The sequence below is a fragment of the Dermochelys coriacea genome, chromosome 18 (assembly GCF_009764565.3).
Source record: "Dermochelys coriacea isolate rDerCor1 chromosome 18, rDerCor1.pri.v4, whole genome shotgun sequence".
Lineage (NCBI taxonomy): Eukaryota > Metazoa > Chordata > Testudines > Dermochelyidae > Dermochelys > Dermochelys coriacea.
Genome location: NC_050085.1, coordinates 5469832 through 5493733, shown reverse-complemented (window position 1 = coordinate 5493733; position 23902 = coordinate 5469832). Strand labels below are relative to the sequence as shown.

Genomic DNA, 23902 nt, shown 5'->3' with positions numbered 1-23902 from the left:
AAAACCAGCTGCCAATGAGAGAATTCCAGCTCACCAGAAGTCAGCAGGACAGACACCAAGTTACCAATGAGTATTTATTCGGGGGCAGAGGAAGCAGATGTATATACACGTACATTCAGTCACATAGTTCACCTCCTGAAAAAAAAGCCCCATGAATATATATTACATTAGGTCTCCAATTTATTAAAAAAATCCCCAAACAAATAAAAACCCCAAACCACTCTTCACAGTGGATAATTGCTCTTACCTTACATGGCCCCAGTTTCATAAGGATTTGCTTTTGCACACAAAGGATTAATAGATATCCCCCCCTCAAATATTTGTACTACCTCTCTCAAAGTTGAGATTTGCAAAGCAATCCAGGAGATTTAGACACATGTTCCAGTTAAATGAATGGAAGGCGTTTGTCCAAATCCTCTAGAATACTCTGAAATTCTCAATCCCCATGTGTCTAAATCTCTCTGCTCCTCCCACATTAGGTAGCCTGGATTTCCTTCAGTATTTCTCAACACTCCCCCCTTGTCTGTGTCAAATCTCCTAACGACTCCAGCAGCTGCCACTGGGCAAGAGGGTGGAAGAGAGAGGCGCCTACATACCAACGGACAACATCTCTGATGCTGAACATGCCGCTTGTGCTTCCAGAAGGGGGTTGATTTTGGATCAAGCACAACCCTGCGCTCCAGCTTCTTCCATTCTCTCCCCGTTTAGACATCAGATCAGACCCAGGAATCCACGACCACAGCCCAAAAACTGAGCTAGCCCAGGTGCAACTTCTTCTACCTGAGCTACATCTTTCTTTCACGCTGCGGCTTTGTAGGGCTGTGATGGGACAGGTTATGTGCCCTGGGCAGAGATCTATTAATACAAGAGAGATCTCCTGGGCAGAGAAGACCCAGCCCATGCAACTCATGAACGGTCAAGGAGAGGTGTTGGGGCGGGGGGATGAGCGTCCCTTGAGGTGAAGCAGTGCATTAGTTTGCGATTGTATTAGCAAGGATAAAACATGCACAGCAGCTATTTAGTGTTCCAATCTCACATTTACAACCTAACGTGTTCTAAAATGAACAACTAATCAGTACAAGCGCTCGGACCCAGTCTGGTGGCCAATGATGAAACAAGTGAACGCTCTGCCCAGACCCACCCCACCCTCATTAATATTAGGTTATTATTCCTTTAAGGAGAGAGTAACTTGCCCAGAGGCAGCTGGATGATGGAGGAGAGCCTGGACCCAGTCAGAGTCTCTGCAAGGCCCGCTGCACAAAGAACTTAATGCAGGTGTCCACACATGGTGGTTGACCTAAATGAAGCTCCCCTATCTCCCACGCTGTGGACCTGGTACCATATGGTCCCGCTGCAAAGCAGCAGAGAAGTGACGTACCACGGTGCAGGGTGAAGGCTTCTGCTCAACAAGCCCAAGCTTCGCTATTGCAAGCGCTGAGAGGCGGTGCTCGGCCAATCCAGGATATACACACGTAGGCTCCCAGCTAGAGGGACATCACTGGGAACCCCGCCTGCAGCGAGTTCAAACACTGCCAAGGAGAACGTAAGCAGGTTTGCTAAAGAGAGTCCGCCCGCCTCCACCTGCCACCACCAGGACAGGGGCAGGATTGCCCCACAGAGTTAGCGTCAGGGGTGGGTAGGTTAGTTTGTGCCTCTTATAACGTGGGGTTGTGTCTTTCCCTCTGTTAACACCAGGGGTCCCGGGAGTCTCGGCCACGGCATAGGCTGTCGCTGCGCTGCCAGGAGCTGTGGATCAGACTCAAGGCATCCTCGCATTTCTTCTTGACCGAGGCTTCTTGGATTGCCTTGTGCCGGAGATCAACCTGGAACACCCAGAGAGCCACAGGTCACTGCAGCAGAGTGGCACAAATTGTAAGACGGCGTGGGGCTGCGTCAGGCCCGAGGAACCCTGGGGGTCACTGCCCAGGATGTGAGCGGCACATGGCCATTTGAGGAACCTCGCCACCACCACGAACTGCTTTGGCTCTCCAGATGAACTAGGGTCTGTGGAAGAGCAGGACTAACAGTGCTGGCAGTGTGGGGGATGAGTTATGTCACGGTTAGCCTCCCCCCACGCTCTCCTGATAACTCTCCCGCCTGCCCTGCAGTCCTCCCTGCTCTTCCAGTCTTCGCCCCAACGCCCTTCACTCTTGACCTGTGGCACTTGCTGCCAATCCGGTTCTGGGTCCCCATACCCCAGCTCTGCTGATACCCCTCAGTCCTGCCCCATAGCCTCCACTGTTATCCCTGGACAGAGCCTGCCTTGAGCAGGACACACATCACAGCTGACTCATCTCCAGTGCAGGCTGTGAGCTGCAGCCTCCAGTGAGGATAGCCACGTGACACCCCCAGCTGTGGGTACTGCCCATCGCTCCCCGGGCACACCACTTGGTGGCTGCCCCCTCCACAGGCACACAGCTCTCCCCACGGCCACCAAACCCGACCCGCAGAAGGAAGGAGTGGGGGCTGTGTTGACCCAGCAGGCTCAGTGGATCTTCACTGCTCTCTCACCCTAAGCATGGAGGCCAAGAGTTTGAACCCGACCCAGCTGCTGGCAGATGTAGGCCAACCTCTGCAAGGCCAGCCAGCGCCACCCATTCCCTGCAGTCAGGCCTCCTAACCCAGCTAGGGATGCAGGAATAGGCAGCTCACCCTGCTGCCAGCGCTGCCTTGGGCCTGTTTACCTGGTAGATATTTCTCCATACAGTGCTCAGCGCCAAGAGGAACCTCTCCAGTTCGGTAGTGCAACTAAAGTACAGGACCCAGGGGGGCAGGAACTGGTTGCGATCCTGAGCAAACTCCTAAATGTCAACAGAGAGGCACAGCAGTTACTTACTGGAGCCAGCTCCCCTTCCGTATACCTGTCAGGCCCACGCACACGCCCACACTCACTATTATACAGTACTCCTTGCTGGCTTCCGTAGAGACAGTGGCCACGTCCGGCAGCTCCACGGTGGCGAGCGAGCGGAAGAAGCTCGTCTGGCAGTCCTCGTGGCAGGTGAAGGCTTTCTCGTCGGTTATGACAAGGCAGCAGGGGATGCAAGGTGTGGGGACCACGCCCTGGGGGATAACCTGGCGGCGGGGGAAAAGGTAAACCATTAGAACCTGCTGGCTGCAGGCCACAATTCTCTGCTTCTCATCCAGCCCCAGTGTATGTGCCGAGGTCTCTCTCTGGACACTGCTGTGTGTGCCTGAGATAGAAGCCACTCCCAGGCCCAGAGCCACAACTGGTGAATGACTTCAGTGGAGCCACACTGATCTACGCCAGCAGAGGATCTTGCCCATCCTCCATTGGCCCATTCTCCAAGATCCTACTCCAGGTCACCTCTGCAGCTTCAAATCCTGGGCTGTGCAGGAGACTCTGTCTCACTATTTACCTTAAGGATCCCTTGAGATCTGCCCCTTTGGTCCAGTCACAGAGGCCCTAGAAACGACAGTGCTCAGATGCTCTGGGGAGGGGCTGGCCAAGTGTCTGAACAGACAGATGTGCTTTGAAGCCAGGGCCGCTCTGTTGGCTGAGGGGGAAGCAGTGGTTGATTCACCAGCTGCTTCCGTGCCCCAGAGACTGAGCCCCCCAGCCATGCCTGAGCCTGGTCTCCTTCCCGCAGGACAGTCGTTGCCCCAGAGCACCACGGCTGTCTGCCTGTGCTATGTATCAACACCATGACAGTATGGAAAAGGGGATCACTTCAGCATGCGGGGGCTCCTTGAGTCAAGACCCCACCACTTGATGCTATGGGCACAGCAGACGTCTAAGAGGCTACAGTCTACAAAGCCAGAGTCATTTTACAAACCTGGTACCGAGGACCAAGCACTGCCCCAATGTGGAAAGTGACCCCAGAGGGTTCTGCTTCGTTCCTTTACGCATGGGATGGATGTGGAGCAGATGGGATGATGGACAAAACAGTGTGTAATTTAGAGATGATGATGATACTGAACTGCAGCCCTCCCCCCCACCTCTTGCACGCTTACTGCAGAGTGCTACACAAAGGTTTCATTGGCTGGCAGGTGAAAGTCTGGAACACTAATTAGAATAGGTGTGGTATGCCCATAAAAGAGAAGGTGCAGGACACAGTACTACACAACGGGCAGTGGGACAGATGAAATATCGACACCTTCCACCTTGATTGCCTGGCCCTATCAGGAAGTGTGTCTCCATATGTCCTACTCTTTTCCAGGAATACCTGGGCAGAAAAATCCCAAGAGAAAAAAAAAAGGGGGGGGTGGAGTGTTAGGATATAGGAGTACTTGTGGCACCTTAGAGACTAACAAATTTATTAGAGCATAAGCTTTTGTGAGCTACAGCTCACTTCATCGGATGCTCACAAAAGCTTATGCTCTAATAAATTTGTTAGTCTCTAAGGTGCCACAAGTCCTCCTTTTCTTTTTGCGAATACAGACTAACACAGCTGCTACTCTGAAACCTGTTAGGATATAGATATTCAGGCCTGTCTATATAGGCCTAGACTTTAAGAATGTAGGTCTATGTTTATCATTTAGCTAGTTAGAGGTATAAAAGAGAGAATCAAAATCACTGTCTGCCTGTGTAAGGGCCTTCTCTCACTGCGACAGTCTGAGGCCCTTTTCTTAAGCTAAGGCCTTTGGCTAAGCAGTGAGAGCAGCGATAAGCTGGAAAGCAAACAGCCAGGTCCTCACACGTTTCAAACTAGTCATATTGAAATAAGGCAATTTGGGGCTGTTAGCAAGGTGACCCAAGCTATCACCTCCAGAGAAAGGGAAGAGCCTAGAAGATGTAAAAGGAAATTTAGTTTGATAGTTTTCTGTTTGGTAAGAACTCGCTTATCAATAGACACAGCTGGGAAACCCTTAAGTCTTTATAGATGTAGCTGAGAAATCCTCACTTCTGTATTGTTTGGTCATTATAGTTCCCACTTTGCTATTGTTTATTTGCATGGTCTCTGTCTGGTTCTCTGATTGTTTCTGTCTGCTGTATAATTAATTTTGCTGTGTGTAAACTAATTAAGGTGGTGGGATATAATTGGTTAGCTAATCATGTTACAATATGTTAGGATTGGTTAGGTGAATTTCAGTAAAATGATTGGTTAAACTATAGCTGAGAATATTACTATATAAATTAGGGGCAAACAGTAAGTAAGTTGAAAAGGAGTACTTGTGGCACCTTAGAGACTAACAAATTTATTAGAGCATAAGCTTTCGTAAGCTACAGCTCACTTCATCGGATGCATTTGGTGGAAAAAAAACTAATAAATTTGTTAGTCTCTAAGGTGCCACAAGTACTCCTTTTCTTTTTGCGAATACAGACTAACACGGCTGCTATTCTGAAACCTGTCATTTTGCAAGGAAGTAAGTTGGGATTCGAAAATAAGGAAAAGGAACTTGGATTTAAGTTTGCTGAAAGTTCACCCCAATAAACATCGAATTGTTTGTACCTTCGGACTTCGGATATTGTTGCTCTCTGTTCACGTGAGAAGGACCAGGGAAGTGGGAGGGTGAAGAAATAAGCCCTCTAACAGGTTCCAATGAACCCCTGGGAGAGGGCCAGAGAGCCTGGTTCCTTTATGCATGGGATGGATGTGAAGCAGATGGACAAAACAGTGTGTAATTTACAGATGACGATGATGCTGGACCGCAGCCCTCATCTCCACCCCCCCACACCTCTTGCACGCTAACTGCAGAGTGCTACACAACGGTTTCATTGGCTGGCAGGTTTTCCTTCAGGGTCAGGAAAACGGATCATGGCCTGGCACGATGCAAAGTCGCCCTGTGCTGCACACAGATCAGCGAGCGCACAGGGAGCTGCTCACCCCTTTGGATACGGCCTGGCACAAGTATTGCATCCAGTCTGCCATCTCCTCTTCGTTCTCGGCGCTGAGCTCCAGGGAAGGGCGGTTGGTCAGGATCACCTGGAAGGAGTGAGGGCGATCTGTGGTGTTTGATCGCCGGCACCCGCCACACTGCTCCCCCCTGAAAGGGTCAGAAAGCAGAGATCAGAGACTAAGAGACGACCACAAGGGAGGAGAGCAGAGGGCCCAGATCCATCATGCGTCTGGGCACACTGCTCCAGGGAGGGCAGGATGTGCCCCAACATCACCAGGTGTTATAGATGTGCCTCTCACAGGCCCTGAGGCTCCTCACCTTGTGTCAGCCGGAGGACCCCTCGTGTGGGGTGATTTCAGGCTTCGTTCTGCCCCTTCCCCAACTCCAATGCACATGAGAAGCCACTGGAAGTGACTGGGAGGTGTTTGGGGCTGTGCTGATTCTTAGTTCTGATGTACAGCTCCTGATCTCAGTCTGGTCGATTCCAAGCTTTCTCAGTGTCTGGCCAAAACTGGGGCCTGGCCAATGACAAGCTGGCTGAGGCTCGGACTGGAGTGGATGGAGGTAATGTTGGGTGGCGGTGGATATACCACTGCAGCACTCATTGTCCAAGAAGCTCACAATCCCAGGGTAATTATAACCCTCCGGACGCCCAGCTAGCAGCGATGACTCAGGCCTGCTTTGGGCTATCTCTAGGTAGCTCAGAGTCTGCGGCATTCCTGGTCTCACCATCACCCCAGACCTTTGCCACCTCCCGTTGGGTTAGTGCAACACCCACAGAATGCAAACTCAGCGCTCGGTGAAACGAGTCCCGGTGAGTCCAGCATGTCCAGGCCCTCTGAGCAGCACTGGGTCTCCCAGGTGCAAGTTGACATGTTGGTTCTAAAATCACTATGGTTTAGAAACCTGGCTTCTCTTCCTCTGCACCGTCCGGGAGTGGAGAGCAAGTGAGGTGGGCTGGCAGAGAGCCCTTAGAGGGGCACGTGGGGGTGAGGGTGGGGAAGGTATTTACATGGGAGGGTCCAAACTCAGGGAACACCGCACTGCTAACGGGAATCCTCTGCTCTCAGATACAGGTTGGGGCTCCCACGGATTTCACAGGCACTTGTGCACATGTTTAGGACTAAAGCGTCAAACAATAACTCACTTTCTATAAATGGGGAAACCGAGTCACTGACTAAGCCTCTTGTTCAAGGTTACACAAGGAGTCGGTGGCAGAGCCAGGAACGGAACCCAGGAGTCCTGACTCCCAGATCCCTAACAATTTTGACTTAACACAGAAAGAGAAAAGTTTCTGCCATGTTGTATTTCAGTGACTGATCTCTGCACCCGGGGATCACTGCTAACAGCCTGCCAACCGCTGGGGAATTCCTGTCTAGTTATCCCCAGCAGATGTATGGTTCAAATGATCTTAGCGCTGGATCGACAGTCCTGGGAAGTGGATGCACTTATCTCCAGCACAGTGCAAGTGGCCTCACCTTGCCCAGCTTCCGTACCTCAGCCCCAACCCGCAGGGACCTGAGGGGCAGGTGGGTGAGTCCAGTCTCCATGGCTCATTTGACCTCCAGCTGTCTGTAATGGTAGTCTCTGATGTGGAACAGAGATCCCTGCACATTAGGGACTGGCCTGAGATCTGCCCCCCCAACTCATTTCACATAAATGCCCCTCAGATATCACTGACTTTCTCTCCCTGCTGCTGGGAGATCTCAACTGGTGAAATACAGGTGAAAGGCTCTGGCTCGCATTACCAATCATCCAAAAGACCGTCTACCGCTCTCCGCTTCAGCTTAAATATGGGCTGCTGCCTTCTCCTGGTGGAGACGTAACAGATGTACTTAGCGTACACATCCCTTCGAGCAGACAAAGACACCCTAGCTCACTCCACAGACCAGTTCTAATGAGACCAAGTGACACGATCAACTGCCTACGGTAGGTACAATTTCAGTAGGGAGAGGAACATTGCTATAGTACTGCACCACAGCAAACATGCTTAATGCCCACTTACCCCATGTTAACGGAGAGCAGAGGGATAATGTCAGTACGGTCTGGATACTGGTATAAGATCCCATTGCTGCTGATTAGAAACACAAGACAAAGTAGATAACTCAGCTAGTGCCGCCTGACCAGCAACACACTTTAGCCCAGCAGCTGTTATATAAACTTCCCTCCCTGCTAGACACTGGATTTCTGCTGCTAGCACAGCACAGGCTGTGATGGGACTGAGCCACACTGATGCTATGAGAGGCTGGCTGTAGCCAGAGCCCGTGTCCCTCACCAGAATGAGAGCTAAGGAAGCACAGGTCAGCTCTGCACCTGGATATTGGATAAAGTCTCTATCAGGGGACTTTATCCTGAGCTTCAGGACAATAGGATCTTTGGAGTTCTCTATCTCTTGCTATCATGGTACAACATTAATAAGGGCAGCAAGAAGAGTATCATTTACATCAAGTGCAGGCTGCCCAGGGCTTAGCTCCCAGGGCTGCTGCTATGAGCAACCAGGACTGGATTCAAGTCCCAGCTCTGGCTCTGCCCCGAGGGGTCACTTGGCTTTACTGGAGCAGAAACAATAGTGGGCTCCAAACAATGCCCAATCTAGCAGCCATGGGGGTGGGCGGGAGGGAGATTTGAAGGTGTGAGGGGTGTGGAGAAGGCCCACTCCTGCTCCTGGATAAAAGTTAGCCTTATATTATGGTGCCAATCTGCTAAGGTCAATAAGGGCTGATGGTCGGGATGGGATTTCTGGTGTCTTTCCATCCTGAACTCGCCCAGGGGTGTCCAGGCTCCCCCAGACAAGGCTGTTCATACTAGGCAACAAGGCTTCCCCACTGCATTGCCTTCCCTCAGCACTTCACACTCCAGACCTGTCAGAGCGCCTCTGTGAATGCAGTCCCAGCTCCCACCTGAGCACCACAAAGCAGGTCTTCCAGTGCTCCTTCCCCAGGTAGGAGGTCCCAGCCTTGTAATGCAGGATGCCTTCTTTAGTGACCGAGTTCTCAGAAGAAGTGTAAAGGGAAGGGGCCGGTCCCAATGTCTCATCCATGGGGTCCTCCCAGTGAACGAGGCCATAGAAGCGCACGACCACATCGGAAGCCTGTGAGAGACAGACCGGCAGACTGAGCAAAGGGTTACCAATCTTCCAGGCCTAACAGCAATGGGGCTAATCCCAGGGATAGTAGCAGCCTGGCCTGGGGGGTCCATACCGCAGGAATCACATCTCCAGGACTGGCTGAGAGCCTTAAGGGCCTGGACAGAAAAGGATGGGGCAGCAAGTCAGAGAATCGCTCCTGTCAGGGACTACATGGTACATGATTTAATACAGCGTAATCCTGGTACGGAGCACCTTCCACCAGAGCGTCTCGATGCAGTTCCTAACAACTGAACTCAGCCCAGCCCTCTGCAGGACCCCACTGCTGAAACTGCAGCCGTCTCTGGGGTGGTGTGGAGCAGTGAACAGACCACAACAGGGACAGGTGGTGAGGACTGATCTGCACAGTTGAGTTAATGCCTGTGGGAAGAGGGCACTGCAGAATAGAATGCAGGAGCCCAGTAAGAGGCTGCTCTCCACAGAAGGTACATTGGTAAGAAGAGACTTCAGTGAAGAAAATATTTCAAGATACCCCTAATTCCCACCTCACCTCACACTTTGACTCTTGGGCCACAAACTTGGCCAGCGCCAGCTTCTCCATAGTGGCGTCGGTGAGGATGCTGGGGTATGGCGGCTCTCGGCAGCCTTTGATCATGGCTGACTTCAAGGAGACCAGAAAGAACCTGGGGGAGGGGAGAATGGAGATCTTCGTTGAGGTCACCTCTCGGACTCACCCCCTTCTAGAGGCCAGTTCACAAGGAGAGCTGGGATGCCAGCTCAGAAATGATAGTGCAGACTCAATCCTGCAATCAGGTCCACAGGGGCAGACCCATGCCTCTCAACGATATCGCAAGGGGGTTCACAAGGTTCAACCTACATGGATCCAACTGCAGGATGGGGGCCCAAAGGCGCTAAAGGGTCTTGATATAAAGTAAGAGTCCAAGGAAATGGAAGCTTTGAAGCTGCTGATCCCTGGGAATGCTCCTCTCAGGGACCTGAACTTACAAAGCTCTGTTGAAGTAACACACTGGGAAGGAAAACAAACAGAGAACATTTCAACTGGCTTACGAGAGAGCTGTCCAGAGTGCTGCCTAAGAGGTCACTTGGGGCCTAAAGAGTCCAAGAGGGCACAAGCCACCTTCTCCCTGCCCAACATGGTGACAGCAGAGCTGCAGATTTGCCAGTGAACTCAAAACCCGACAATTTGTCCTCATCCCTATTCTGTCTGGGGCCAGTCAGACACAGTCCGATCATGGGGGGGAAGGCTAATGTCAAACCTTTCTTCTGCAATAAGAACAGGCAAAGCTGTTCACCGCAAAACACGGTCACCCCAGCGGGTCTTGGGAACCAAACAAACGCAAGCAGTGTCAAGATAATTAGAGAGATAATTTAAAGCAGCGGCCCTGCAGACAGCACAGCATGTCAACCAGCAGAGGGAGCTGTTGGGAGCATTTTGCAACTTTTAATGCACTCAAAGTCAAACCATTTGTGGGGCTAAATTGTTGTAATTAAACCAACCCTCAAATCTGAGCAACAGCCCTGGGACTTTTAAACAACAACGAAAGAGAGATCATGAGATCCAGCCCCTCCCCAAATGCTACCCTTAATTAGAATCACTTGCATTTACTTCCCAAGTAATTTCACAGATATAAGGGGCAGCCTGGAGGCTCTAGGGGAGTGGCCGACAAATAACCCCAGGTGCACGGAAAGATCAACCCGTTTGCACACTGCAGTCGCGCTTACTCTGTAAGGGCCACGTCGGCGGTGTCCAGCAGGAACTGCTTCCGACGGTTGGTGCAGACCAACATCACTGTCTGCTGATCCAGGCCAACCTGTCGTGGTAACACACAAGCGCTCATTAGGGTGGCTGAGGAGCAGGACGGGGACAAGGCTTGGAAAGGCACCCCCAAACGTGCCCTGAAAAGGCCGATGTACTGCTGGCTAAGGGCCACAGGGGGGAGCCAGCAGCAGGGGCTGTGTCGGAGCCCAGGTAGCAGAGCAACAGCTGGGATGGGATGATGTTGGCAGGTACAAGTGGCACCAGAGGGCTGAGAAGGCAAAGGCGCTTCCCTCTGCATCCCCAGTTAGGTCACCTGCATTGAGGCTGCAAACCTCCCTGCCACGGAAGAGTCGTTCTTCAGCGTCCTCCAACAGCAAGAGGAGGGACAGACCCCGGGGGCTGGAAAAGCCAGGCAAAGCAAGAGGCGTTTTCCATAACATCTCCTCCGCTTCCCCCAGCGCATTGCTGCGCCCTGCGAGCGACAGGCCTGGACTCACCGAGATGTAGTCTAGCTCATTGTACGAAACGGTCTCCTCCACTAAGTACGGCTTTTCTGCTGCTCCTAGCAAATGACACAGGACAGGCGTATGGGCAGGTGGGGAGGACGCTCCCAAAACGCAGTACAGAGATTTGCCCAGATCTCGCCCACCGCCTAGCAGCAAGAGCTCAGTCTGCAGAACTAGCAGCCCAGGGATTCTGAGGAGCAGGAGGAGGGGATCTGAACTTCCAGGGGCCTGAAGGATTGTCCCTGGCAGACTGGCTGGTGAGGTACCGTGCCTGTCACCTAAGCAGGCCTGCCCCTCTCTGGTTCCCCCAACAGCTGATACGTAGCATTACAAATGCCCTGGAGCCAGCTGGTTGTGGTGTGAACCTATGGGACAGGTGGCCCTTTCCATAGGGGTGTGCACTCCACATGCCACCCTCATGATACATCTAGACTTCTACAGGTAAACCCCCTGCTGAAGACCAAAGACCCCTGCTGGCCTCCACAGTGCCTCCCGGGAAGGTAATTTAGAGAGGCCACTGGGATGGGCTACCTTTCCGGATCAGGTACACATAACAGTCCGTCAGCAGGACATAGAGCAGCTGAAGATTCCCCTCCATGTGCCCGGTGCTCATTCGGATCATCTGCGAGAAGAGGAGAGATGACACATAAAGAACAGAGCTTCCATGCTCGCTGCCCACAGTTACCATGGGTGCCCGTGCAGTAAGGCCACAATTCCATCTCCACTGTGCAAAGCTACAAGCTTCGGGATCCGGTCAGCATGTGGTGGCCTCCAACATGGCTGACATGCACTTGGATTCTCTAGCCCATGTAATAACCGTGTCCCCAGACTGCACCACAGCCTTCGAAATGCCCCTGTCTGCAGCCTGGCTCCAGGGCACCCTCAGGTCTCACCTACTCCACAAGGCAGACGTGCTATAACGGGGCCATGCACTAACGATATTATTCATAGATTCATAGATATTAAGGTCAGAAGGGACCATTATGATCATCTAGTCTGACCTCCTGCAAAGTGCAGGCCACAGAATCTCACCCACCCACTCCTGTGATAAACCTCTCACCTATGTTTGATCTATTGAAGTCCTCAAATCATGGTTTAAAGACTTCAAGGTGCAGAGAATCCTCCAGCAAGTGACCCGTGCCCCATGCTACAGAGGAAGGCAAAAAACCCCCAGGGCCTCCTCCATATTTGGGGTCGGGAAAATTCCTTCCCGACCCCAAATATGGCGATCAGCTGAACCCTGAGCATATGGGCAAGATTCACCAGCCAGATACCCAGGAAAGAATTCTCTGTAATAACTAAGATCCCACCCCATCTAACATCTAACAGCAAAAATTAAGATGTTTATACACCAATGCGAGGAGTCTAGGTAACAAAATGTAGGAACTAGAGCTACTGGTGCAGGAAGTGAAACCAGATATTATAGGGATAACAGAAACATGGTGGAATAGTAGTCATGACTGGACTACAGGTATTGAAGGGTATGTGCTCTTTAGGAAAGACAGAAACAAAGGTAAAGGGGGTGGAGTAGCATTGTATATCAACGATGAGTTAGAATGTAAAGAAATAAGAAGCGATGCAATGGATAAGACAGAGTCTGTCTGGGCAAAAATTACATTGGGGAAGAAAACTAGTAAAGCCTCTCCTGCGATAGTGCTTGGGGTGTGCTATAGACCTCCGGGATCTAATTTGGTTATGGATAGAGCCCTTTTTAATGTCTTTAATAAAGTAAATACTAATGGAAACTGCGTGATCATGGGAGACTTTAACTTCCCAGATATAGACTGGAGGACCAGTGCTAGTAATAATAATAGGGCTCAGATTTTCCTAGATGCGATAGCTGATGGATTCCTTCATCAAGTAGTTGCTGAACCGACTAGAGGGGATGCCATTTTAGATTTAATTTTGGTGAGTAGCGAGGACCTCATAGAAGAAATGGTTGTAGGGGACAATCTTGGCTCAAGTGATCATGAGCTAATTCAGTTCAAACTAAATGGAAGGATTAACAAAAATAAATCTGCAACTAGGGTTTTTGATTTCAAAAGGGCTGACTTTCAAAAATTAAGGCAATTAGTTAGGGAAGTGGATTGGACTGAAGAACTTATGGATCTAAAGGCAGTTGAGGCCTGGGATTACTTTAAATCAAAACTGCAGAAGCTATCGGAAGCCTGTATCCCAAGAAAGGGGAAAAAATTCATAGGAAGGAGTTGTAGACCAAGCTGGATGAGCAAGCATCTTAGAGAGGTGATTATGAAGAAGCAGAAAGCATACAGGGAGTGGAAGATGGGAGGGATCAGCAAGGAAAGTTACCTAATTGAGGTCAGAAGATGTAGGGATAAAGTCAGAGAGGCTAAAAGTCGAGTAGAGTTGGACCTTGCAAAGGGAATTAAAACCAATAGTAAAAGGTTCTATAGCCATATAAATAAGAAGAAAACTAAGAAGGAAGAAGTGGGGCCGCTTAACACTGAGGATGGAGCGGAGGTTAAAGATAATCTAGGCATGGCCCAATATCTAAACAAATACTTTGCCTCAGTCTTTAATAAGGCTAAAGAGGATCTTGGGGCTAATGGTAGCATGACAAATGGGAAGGAGGATATAGAGGTAGATATTACCATATCAGAGGTAGAAGCGAAACTGAAACAGCTTAATGGGACTAAATCGGGGGGCCCAGATAATCTTCATCCAAGAATATTAAAGGAATTGGCACCTGAAATTGCAAGCCCATTAGCAAGAATTTTTAATGAATCTGTAAACTCAGGAATAGTACCGAATGATTGGAGAATTGCTAATATAGTTCCTATTTTTAAGAAAGGAAAAAAAAGCGATCCGGGTAACTACAGGCCAGTTAGTTTGACATCTGTAGTATGCAAGGTCCTGGAAAAAATTTTGAAGGAGAAATTAGTTAAGGACATTGAAGTCAATGGTAAATGGGACAAAATACAACATGGTTTTACAAAAGGTAGATCGTGCCAAACCAACCTAATCTCCTTTTTTGAAAAAGTAACAGATTTTTTAGATAAAGGAAATGCAGTGGATCTAATTTACCTAGATTTCAGTAAGGCATTTGATACCGTGCCACATGGGGAATTATTAGTTAAATTGGAGAAGATGGGGATCAATATGAACATCAGAAGGTGGATAAGGAATTGGTTAAAGGGGAGACTGCAATGGGTCCTACTGAAAGGCAAACTGTCAGGTTGGAGGGAGGTTACCAGTGGAGTTCCTCAGGGATCGGTTTTGGGACCAATCTTATTTAATCTTTTTGTTACTGACCTTGGCACAAAAAGTGGGAGTGTGCTAATAAAGTTTGCAGATGATACAAAGCTGGGAGGTATTGCCAATTCGGAGAAGGATCGGGATATTATACCGGAGGATCTGGATGACCTTGTAAACTGGAGTAATAGTAATAGGATGAAATTTAATAGTGAGAAGTGTAAGGTTATGCATTTAGGGATTAATAACAAGAATTTTAGTTATAAGTTGTTTCAGAGTAGCAGCCGTGTTAGTCTGTATTCGCAAAAAGAAAATTTGTTAGTCTCTAAGGTGCCACAAGTACTCCTTTTCTAGTTATAAGTTGGGGACGCATCAATTAGAAGTAACGGAAGAGGAGAAGGACCTTGGAGTATTGGTTGATCATAGGATGACTATGAGCTGCCAATGTGATACGGCTGTGAAAAAAGCTAATGCGGTTTTGGGATGCATCAGGAGAGGCATTTCCAGTAGGGATAAGGAGGTTTTAGTACCGTTATACAAGGCACTGGTGAGACCTCACCTAGAATACTGTGTGCAGTTCTGGTCTCCCATGTTTAAAAAGGATGAATTCAAACTGGAGCAGGTACAGAGAAGGGCTACTCGGATGATCCGAGGAATGGAAAACTTGTCTTATGAAAGGAGACTTAAGGAGCTTGGCTTGTTTAGCCTAACTAAAAGAAGGTTGAGGGGAGATATGATTGCTCTCTATAAATATATCAGAGGGATAAATATAGGAGAGGGAGAGGAATTATTTCAGCTCAGCACCAATGTGGACACAAGAACAAATGGGTATAAACTGGCCACCAGGAAGTTTAGACTTGAAATCAGACGAAGGTTTTTAACCATCAGAGGAGTGAAGTTTTGGAATAACCTTCCAAGGGAAGCAGTGGGGGCAAAAGATCTATCTGGTTTTAAGATTCTACTCGATAAGTTTATGGAGGAGATGGTATGATGGGATAATGGGATTTTGGTAAGTAATTTATCTTTAAATATTCAGGGTAAATAGGCCAAATCCCCTGAGATGGGATATTAGATGGATGGGATCGATTTACTATAGAAAATTCTTTCCTGGGTATCTGGCTGGTGAATCTTGCCCATGTGCTCAGGGTTTGGCTGATTGCCATGTTTGGGGTCGGGAGGGAGTTTTCCTCCAGGGCAGATTGGAGAGGCCCTGGAGGTTTTTTTGCCTTCCTCTGTAGCATGGGGCATGGTTGACTGGAGGGAGGCTTCTCTGCTCCTTGAAGTTTTGAACCATGATTTGAGGACTTCAATAGCTCAGACATGGGTGAGGTTTTTCATAGGAGTGGTGGGTGACATTCTGTGGCCTGCGCTGTGCAGGAGGTCGGACTAGATGATCAGAGTGGTCCCTTCTGACCTTAGTATCTATGAATCTATGAACATCCCATCACAGTCACAGGCCATTGGGCCTATTTACCATGAATATTTAAAGATCAATTAATTGCCAAAATCATGTTATCTCATCATACCATCTCCTCCATAAACTTATCGAGTTTAATCTTGAAGCCAGATAGGTCTTTGCCCCCACTGCTTCCCTTGGAAGGCTATACCAGAACTTCACTCCTCTGATGGTTAGAAACCTTCGTCTAATTTCAAGTCTAAACTTCCCGATGGCCAGTTTATAGCCATTTGTTCTTGTGTCCACATTGGTACTGAGCTTAAATAATTCCTCTCCCTCCCTGGTATTTATCTCTCTGATATATTTAAAGAGAGCAATCATATCTCCCCTCAACCTTCTTTTAGTTAGGCTAAACAAGCCAACCTCCTTGAGTCTCCTTTCATAAGACAGGTTTTCCATTCCTCGGATCATCCTAGTAGCTCTTTTTTGTACCTGTTCCAGTTTGAGTTCATCCTTTTTAAACATGGGAGACCAGAACTGCACACAGTATTCCAGGTGAGGTCTCACCAGTGCCTTGTATAACGGTACTAATACCTCCTTATCTCTACTGGAAATACCTCATCTGATGCATCCCAAGACCACATTAGCTTTTTTCATGGCCATATCACATTGGCGGCTCATAGTTGTCCTGTGATCAACCAATACTCCAAGGTCCTCTCCTCCTCCATTACTTCTAATTGATGCGTCCCCATCTTATAACTAAAATTCTTGTTATTAATCCCTAAATGCATAACCTTACACTTCTCATTATTAAATTTCATCCTATTACTATTACTCCAGTTTACAAAGTCATCCAGATCCTCCTGTATGATATCCCGGTCCTTCTCTAAATTGGCAACACCTCCCAGCTTTGTATCATCTGCAAACTTTATTAGCTCATTCCCACTTTTTGTGCTGAGGTCAGTAATAAAAAGATTAAATAAGATTGGTCCCAAAACCGATCCCTGAGGAACTCCACTGTAACCTCCTTCCAGCCGAACAGTTCACCTTTCAGTATGACCCGTTGCAGTCTCCCCTTTAACCAGTTCCTTATCCACCTTTCAGTTTTCATATTGATCTCCATCTTTTCCAATTTAACTAATAATTCTGCATGTGGCACTGTATCAAATGCTTTACTGAAATCTAGGTAAATTAGATCCACTGCATTCCCTTTGTCTAAAAGGTCTGTTACCTTGTCAAAGAAGGAGATCAGGTTGATTTGGCACAATCTACCTTTTGTAAAACCATGTTGTACTTTGTCCCATTTACCATTGACCTCAATATCCTTAACTACTTTCTCCTTCAAAATTTTTTCCAAGACCTTGCGTACTACAGATGTCAAACGAACAGGCCTGTAGTTACCCGGATCACGATTCTTTCCTTTCTTAAAAATAGGAACTATGTTAGAAATTCTCCAGTCATACGGTACAACCCCTGAGTTTACACATTCATTAAAAATTCTTGCTAATGGGCTTGCAATTTCGGGAGCCAATTCCTTTAATATTCTTGAATGAAGATTATCTGGGCCCCCCAATTTAGTCCCATTAAGCTGTTCGAGTTTCACTTCTACCTCAGATATGGCAATATCTACCTCCATATCCTCTTCCCATATGTCATGCTACCATTATCCCTAAGATCCTCATTAGCCTTATTAAAGACTGAGGCGAAGTATTTGTTTAGATATTGGGCCATGCCTAGATTATCCTTAACCTCCACTCCATCCCCAGCACCACAGCACCTTTCCTAGTGTAGATGGGACCTGCCTGAAGATTCCCTGCTGCCCGGACAGATAAGGAAAACATACGGAGAGTTCCCAGTTCCCACCAGTTCCCAGATGCCAATGTCTCCTTCCCAGCCTTCAGTCAATAACCCACATTCAGCACCTCAGCTGCTGTAAGGGAGGCTGAGGATGGCGTTTGCCTTCACGTGGCCAGACTTACCCTGAACAGCTGTTCCTCATTCTCCCGGAAGACATGGATCATCAGCAGCAATAGATGGTTGTTATCCACCCTGAGAGAGGAGAGAAGTGGGAAGGAGGGTTTGATATGTAGGGACCTTTCCCCACAGAAATATCTCAGGGGCCCCAAGCGCCGCCCAGAGGTGCAGTAGTGGACGCTCTCAGGTCCCAGCAGGTGGTGGGATTATGAGGTAGCACTGCAAGCTCCCGAGTCCTGGGGTGGCCTCAGCTCTGAACCTGCCACTCACCTGCGAGCTGCTCTTGCGGCCGCTGTGCCAAGGGCTGGCAGGGGATGTGGCCAGGGGCCACTGGCGGAGCAGTGAATATACAGGGTAAGGTGGCTATTCTTGCCCCTCCCCTGCTCCAACCTCCTGCTCCCCGCCCCCAGCACTCCCCAGAAGGGCCTGCCTTTGCAGAGGGGAAACCTGGGACGACATGGGTGGGCAGTGCCTCCCCTCTTTTATGGGCTGTTCTGTTCAGTTCATATCAAAGCCTCTATCCCTGCCTTAGGCACCAGTGTCAACCCACCCCACGCCCAGTACCCAGACAAAGCCAACTGCACATCCCAGCTAGCACTAGCTAACTCTTACAGAAACCCCCAATTCCAAAAGGCAGACCCTCCCCGCCCAAAAAATCACCCCCCAACTCCCAGCTCTCTCAGACCAAGGAGGGGAGCAAATTGTCTCACATGGCCGCACTTCTCGCCCATGGAGGGGAAACTTTATCCGGAGAGCCATTCCCCATGCTGCTGCTTTCCGAGTCCCACCCAAAGATTCTCGAGTCGGAGCTGTCCTGCTGCAAAGACACCCCCTACCCCCTCCGCCTTACCTGAACTCCGATGGATGGGACATTTCCGACGGGCTGCCCTGTCCCTCCTCCACCCCCGAGTCCTCAGCGCTGCTCAGAGAGGGACTGGGCTGGTCTCCTTTCAGCCTGCTGAGCGCCTCCGTGTTGCCAGTTTCCGTTTCACTGGCTTGGGTTTTATCTGCCTCCTCCTGAGCGTCCTCTACCGCCCCAGCTGTTTCTGCCTCTCCTCCTTCTTCCTCTTGTCCAGCAGCCTCAGGGCTACCAGGAACATATGGCGGTTGGCCAGCCCCTGTAGGGTCATGGTCGCCACTACCTGGTGCAGGAGAGTTTGGACTCTCAACGGTAAAGCGGTAGAAGTCCATTGGGGTTGAAATCCCCTCGATATAGCTGCCAGAGGGCGGCCCATCCGGGGTCTCCCCTGGCATGCCAGTCCGAAAGGACTGATCGGGGGGATCGACGGGGCAGTTCCAGCCACTGGGGTCCAGCTGCCCATTCAGTTTGTCAATCACTTTGCTCAGCGGCTGCCCCACACTCTCCATGGAGGTGTCCTTCATCTCCGGGATCTGCAGACCCAGCTGGCTCAGGGCCGAGTGCTTGCTGCTCGCTCCTGGCCTCTCCTGGCCCTCCGGAGAGGGCAGCCTGCTGTCTGTCTTCAGCTCAGCTCCTTCGCTCAGTCTGTTTGTGCCATCATCCCCGCCAGCCTCCGTGGCACTGGGGGCAGGGGGGTTCACCATTTCCTCCAATTTCACCTTCTTTTTCTTGCTGGTTTTCTTCTTTTTAGCTAATCTGCAAGGGGAGAAACCTGCACTGATGTTACCTGAGCCTAACCTTGCCCTCTGTGCCCACGGGAGGGAACCCTGAACCTCTCTCTTGTGCACTTACACCACCCCCTGGGTTATTCCTCATACGCACAGGGTAGTGTTTCTACTAATCAAAGGATTCGGATGCACAAACAATGGGCTAGAGAAGAAAAGCCCAGGGGTGTGTTTTCAGAGCTGAATAGGACGGCACTCAAAGACCCAGCACTTAATCAGATTCAGATGCACACGCACAGTGCTTTTCATCCAAGAACCACACTGCCCTTTGCTGCCATTAACTGAAGCTGCACAAGACTCCTGTCAGCTTGGAAGTATTAGTCCCCACTGCAGATAGGGAAACGGGAGCAGAAAGGTTATGTGACTTGCCCAAGGATACTAGGTGAGAGTCAGTGGCAGAAAGAATCCAAGTCTCCCGACTCTTGTTCCCCTATTCTAAGCACTGGACTTCCCTGCCTCTGGCCAACCCATCTAACTTGTTGTAGCCTCTCTACTTGCGTTCAAAATATTCTGTCTCCATGCCAGGCCTCTCAAGAAAGGCAGGTTTCATAGGGGCAGCTGTGTTAGTCTGTATCAGTAAAAACGAGGAGTCCTTGTGGCACCTTAGAGACTAACACATTTATTTGCGCATAAGCTTTTGTGGGCTAGAACCCACTTAATCAGATGCATGGATTGGAAAATACAGAGGCAGGTATAAATACACAGCACATGAAAAGATGGGAGTTGCCTTATGAAGTGGGGGGGTCAGTGCTAATGTGGCCCATCCATCCTAATTGAAGGCCAATGGCATATTGGGCTGTATTAGTAGGAGCATTGCCAGCAGATCGAGGGAAGTGATTATTCCCCTCTATTTGGCACTGGTGAGGCCACATCTGGAGTTTGTGTCCAGTTTTGGTCCCCAGAAGGGATGTGGACAAATTGGAGAGAGTCCAGCGGAGGGCAACAAAAATTTTTAGGGGGCTGGGGCACATGACTTATGAGGAGAGGCTGAGGAAACTGGGGTTATTTAGTCTGCAGAAGAGAAGAGTGAGGGGGGATTTGATAGCAGCCTTCAACTACCTGAAGGGGGGTTCCAAAGAGGACGGAGCTCAGCTGTTCTCAGTGGTGGCAGATGACAGAACAATGGAGCAATGGTCTCAAGTTGCAGTGCGGGAGGTCTAGGTTGGATATTAGGAAACACTATTTCACTAGGTGGGTGGTGAAGAACTGGAATCTCCATCCTTAGAGGTTTTTAAGGCCCGGCTTGACAAAGCTTTGGCTGGGATAATTTCGTTGGTGTTGGTCCTGCTTTGAATAGGGGATTGGACTAGATGACCTCCTAAGGTCTCTTCCAACCCTAATCTTCTATGATTCTATGATTTCCAACAGTTGACAAGAAGGGGTGAATATCAACAGAGGGAAAATTACTTTTTGTAGTGCTAACGAGGCTAATTCAATCAAGGTGGATGTGGCCCATTCCCAACAGTTGAATTTTAGCACTAACTCCCCACTCGGTAAGGCAACTCCCATCTTTTCATGTGCTGTATATTTATACCTGCCTACTGTATTTTCCACTCCATGCATCTGATGAAGTGGGTTATAGCCCATGAAAGCTTATGCTCAAATAAATTTGTTAGTCTCTAAGGTGCCAGTTTATGGAGGAAATTCAATGTAGAGTGCCTCTAGCTGCCAGTAGAGGGAGCAGTAAACCCACCATACTGATCCTTTTTCTAGTTATAGACACTCCATACGAAGGTGGCATTCTGGGTGCTCATGCCACAGACAGGAACAGGCTCAAAGTCAGGGTTGCTGATAGTAAGGGTCAGAACACCTATTATCCTGTTCCCATTGGTTGGGTGCTGAATGTAGGGAGGTTCCCCAGAGAAAGCAGAATGCAATCCCACTCCTGCTCACTGGTCTCTCAGCATTGGATAAAGCCCAGCAGGTCAGAAGCAGCAGCTGTTTCTTTGCTTCTGTGAGACCACCACCCTTTCCCCCAGCTACCAGGGAGCTGGACCATGTACCAGGTTGGGACACCGCAGGCTGAGAAATCCCACAAGTTAAGCAGAGGTAAGAGATTCCTGCGGAGAACCTAGGGTATTACTGCAAGGCGGGGGTTAGTGGTTCAGTAGAGGCACTCTCTCCTTCATTCTGGTCTCAATCAATGCCCTTGTTGGGCTCTTGGAAGTACTGACTTTCTGATGAGAAACTAAACAGAGGTCCTGTGATCACTGGAGAGCCCATGGCCCTTGCTGCATGCCAGGAGCATCATGTAGGGATTGCTCTGGAGTGAGGCACTATCAAACAGTAACTCCCCCATCAGACACATTCACAGGCCAAGAAAGCAATACGGGTGTGCAGATTTAAAGGATAAACATTTAAAACAACATGTGGCTTCTCTGTTGATAATACATTGTCAGGCATGGGTGCATCTAGAGCCAGCCAGCTGCTCCAGGGCCTGAGGAACGAGATTTGCTACATCAACAGCAAATCAGCTTGTGCCTAGAAATATACAACTCTCACCACATGGACGTTCCTAGCCGCAGGTCAGGCTGTGTCAAGGCTGCCCTGCACATGGCATCTTCATCAGCCTACCAAGGGGGTGGCATATAACTAGCCTCCACCGACTGATGTCCTTCACAGGGTTTGTTTCTAGGCTGGTCAGGCATCTCGAGGCCATCAGGGAAGAGGCCTGGCAGCCTTGAGTGAGGGAATGAATCAACTGATGCCGTTAGCAGTAGGAGGAGGGGGAGACCTGGAAGGTTCAGATCCTGCACCAGGAAACAGCTGATATGCACTGAGCTAAATGCAGCAGGGTGCTGTGCTGAGGGTAATACAGGAGATATACCTTAGATGCGCAGCGGGAATAAAAAGGGGCTAATACGTACGAAAAGGATTGTTTTCTTAGTGCCAGCCCTGCATGCTCAGGGATCGGAAAATCAGTCCCAGGAGACCACAACTGTGGCTCTCGTTTTACGATATTTCATTCTGTTCCCCATGCTATAGCATCAGTTTCATAAAATTCAAAGCCCACATTTTCAAGAAACCTCTGCCTCTGGCCGTTCCCATCAAGAACATTGGAGAAACGCTGCCTCATGCCCCACTGAGAACAATGGGTGTTGATGGGTGCTGAGCACGTTGGAAAGTCTGGCCAGAGGTATGAAACAAGAACCCAGAATCTCTGCCTGCCGGGCTCCTGCTTCCAGCAAAAACCCCCCTGTGATACAAGTGAGAGCACATGTCAAATGCCAGCTCCCTCCCACAACTAGCTTGCAGACCCCTCTCCTTGTGTTTGGGAGGCATGGCACCGACCTGATGACTTCCAGCTCCGTGCCGCTCTCCAGCTGGTCTGTGCCTTCCATCGTGGTGTCCTTCCTCTCCAGGGATGCGGTGTGTGCCGGGGTGGTTTCGGTGGAGGACAGCACTTCCACCTTCTCCTCGTTGAAGGGGTTGTAGCGCTGCGTGGGACTCTTCATGGAAGCCTTGCAGCCGTTCAGATCGGAGGCCAGGGAGTGCGGGCAGCTGAGAGTGTCCGTTAGGTCTCCATCTGGGAAAGAGGAGAGGGGAAAAACCAGGATCCCAGTCAGCTGCTACTATGGGAGCAGGAATTCCTCACTGAGCGTCTGGACCTCAACAGAGCGAGCCTGCACGCATGGCGCTCAATGCGGACTCTGAAAGGTCCTGGCCTGGAGCCCCACTTGGGTATAAACTATCAAGTAGACTTGCTAATCAAATTGCTCATTAGGATCAGCATTTGGGAGTCCTCTGCAGGCAGCGGGCACTCAGTAGTGAGAGGGCATACGTGGGGCAGGCAGGAGAGAGCCCAGTGCCACAGACAGTATCAATTGACCTTTCCCAGCAAAGGAAATGTAATGCCCGAAAACAGAAGTTTAACGTTCAGACAGTGACTGTCCAGGCAGTAGCGAACAGGATCACCGTGTGAGGGGAGCTCCTGGTACAGGAGGGACTGTCAGCACTGGAACATCACAGGCTAGGCCAGTGGTCTCCAAAGTGGGGTGCGCAAGACAATCGACTGGGGGGCGCAGCAGGAGGAGCGCCGCTGGAGGAAAAGAAAAAAGGGGGGGGCGGCACTGAGTCCTCCGGCCCGTGGAGCAGTAGGGGCAGCTGCGCAGCCAGTGGCCGGAGAGAAGCAGCACTTTAAAGGGGAAAGCGCCGCTTCTCTCCGACCGCTGGCTGCACAGCTGCCCGTGCTCCTCCTGAGTCCTCTGGCCCGTGCTTGCAGGGCCACATTCCAAAAGGGGCTTTAGAGCTGCAGGCCAGGGCCCCGAGGCCCCCTTAGCCCAGGGCCCTGAAGCCCCTAAAGCCCCTGCGTTCCGGGTGGTCCTACCTGCCGGGGGGGAGGGGGCAGCTCCCAGAATCGTGGCCATGGGGGTGGTGCTGCGCAGAGCCACCTGCACACCCCCTGCACCAAACAGGAGCTGCCCCAGGTAAGTGCTCTCTGCACCTCCTGCCTGCCCCAGCCTGAGCCTCCTCCCGCACCCCCATCCTGAGCACCCTCCCACACC

The 23902-nt window shown here is 50.0% G+C and overlaps 1 protein-coding gene across 7 annotated transcripts in view; it reads right to left on the bottom strand.

The window, feature by feature from the left end:
- Nucleotides 1–56: 56 nt before the first annotated feature.
- PLEKHM2 (pleckstrin homology and RUN domain containing M2) overlaps nucleotides 57–23902 on the bottom strand; it is a 66712-nt gene continuing 42866 nt past the window's right edge. For 4 of the 7 annotated variants that reach the window (XM_043499897.1, XM_043499900.1, XM_043499899.1 and 1 more), the window contains 13 exons: nucleotides 22689–22923; nucleotides 18604–19368; nucleotides 17759–17828; nucleotides 11702–11792; nucleotides 11162–11226; nucleotides 10628–10716; nucleotides 9435–9567; nucleotides 8700–8890; nucleotides 7805–7873; nucleotides 5787–5946; nucleotides 2893–3072; nucleotides 2685–2801; nucleotides 57–1823 (listed from right to left, as the gene is read on the bottom strand). In XM_043499897.1, the coding sequence (XP_043355832.1) occupies nucleotides 1686–1823; nucleotides 2685–2801; nucleotides 2893–3072; nucleotides 5787–5946; nucleotides 7805–7873; nucleotides 8700–8890; nucleotides 9435–9567; nucleotides 10628–10716; nucleotides 11162–11226; nucleotides 11702–11792; nucleotides 17759–17828; nucleotides 18604–19368; nucleotides 22689–22923 (2303 nt within the window). In that variant the 3' untranslated portion in view covers nucleotides 57–1685. The remainder of the gene's footprint in view (nucleotides 1824–2684; nucleotides 2802–2892; nucleotides 3073–5786; nucleotides 5947–7804; nucleotides 7874–8699; nucleotides 8891–9434; nucleotides 9568–10627; nucleotides 10717–11161; nucleotides 11227–11701; nucleotides 11793–17758; nucleotides 17829–18603; nucleotides 19369–22688; nucleotides 22924–23902) is intronic. The other 3 variants (XR_006276329.1, XR_006276330.1, XM_038376360.2) reach the window with 3 other exon arrangements.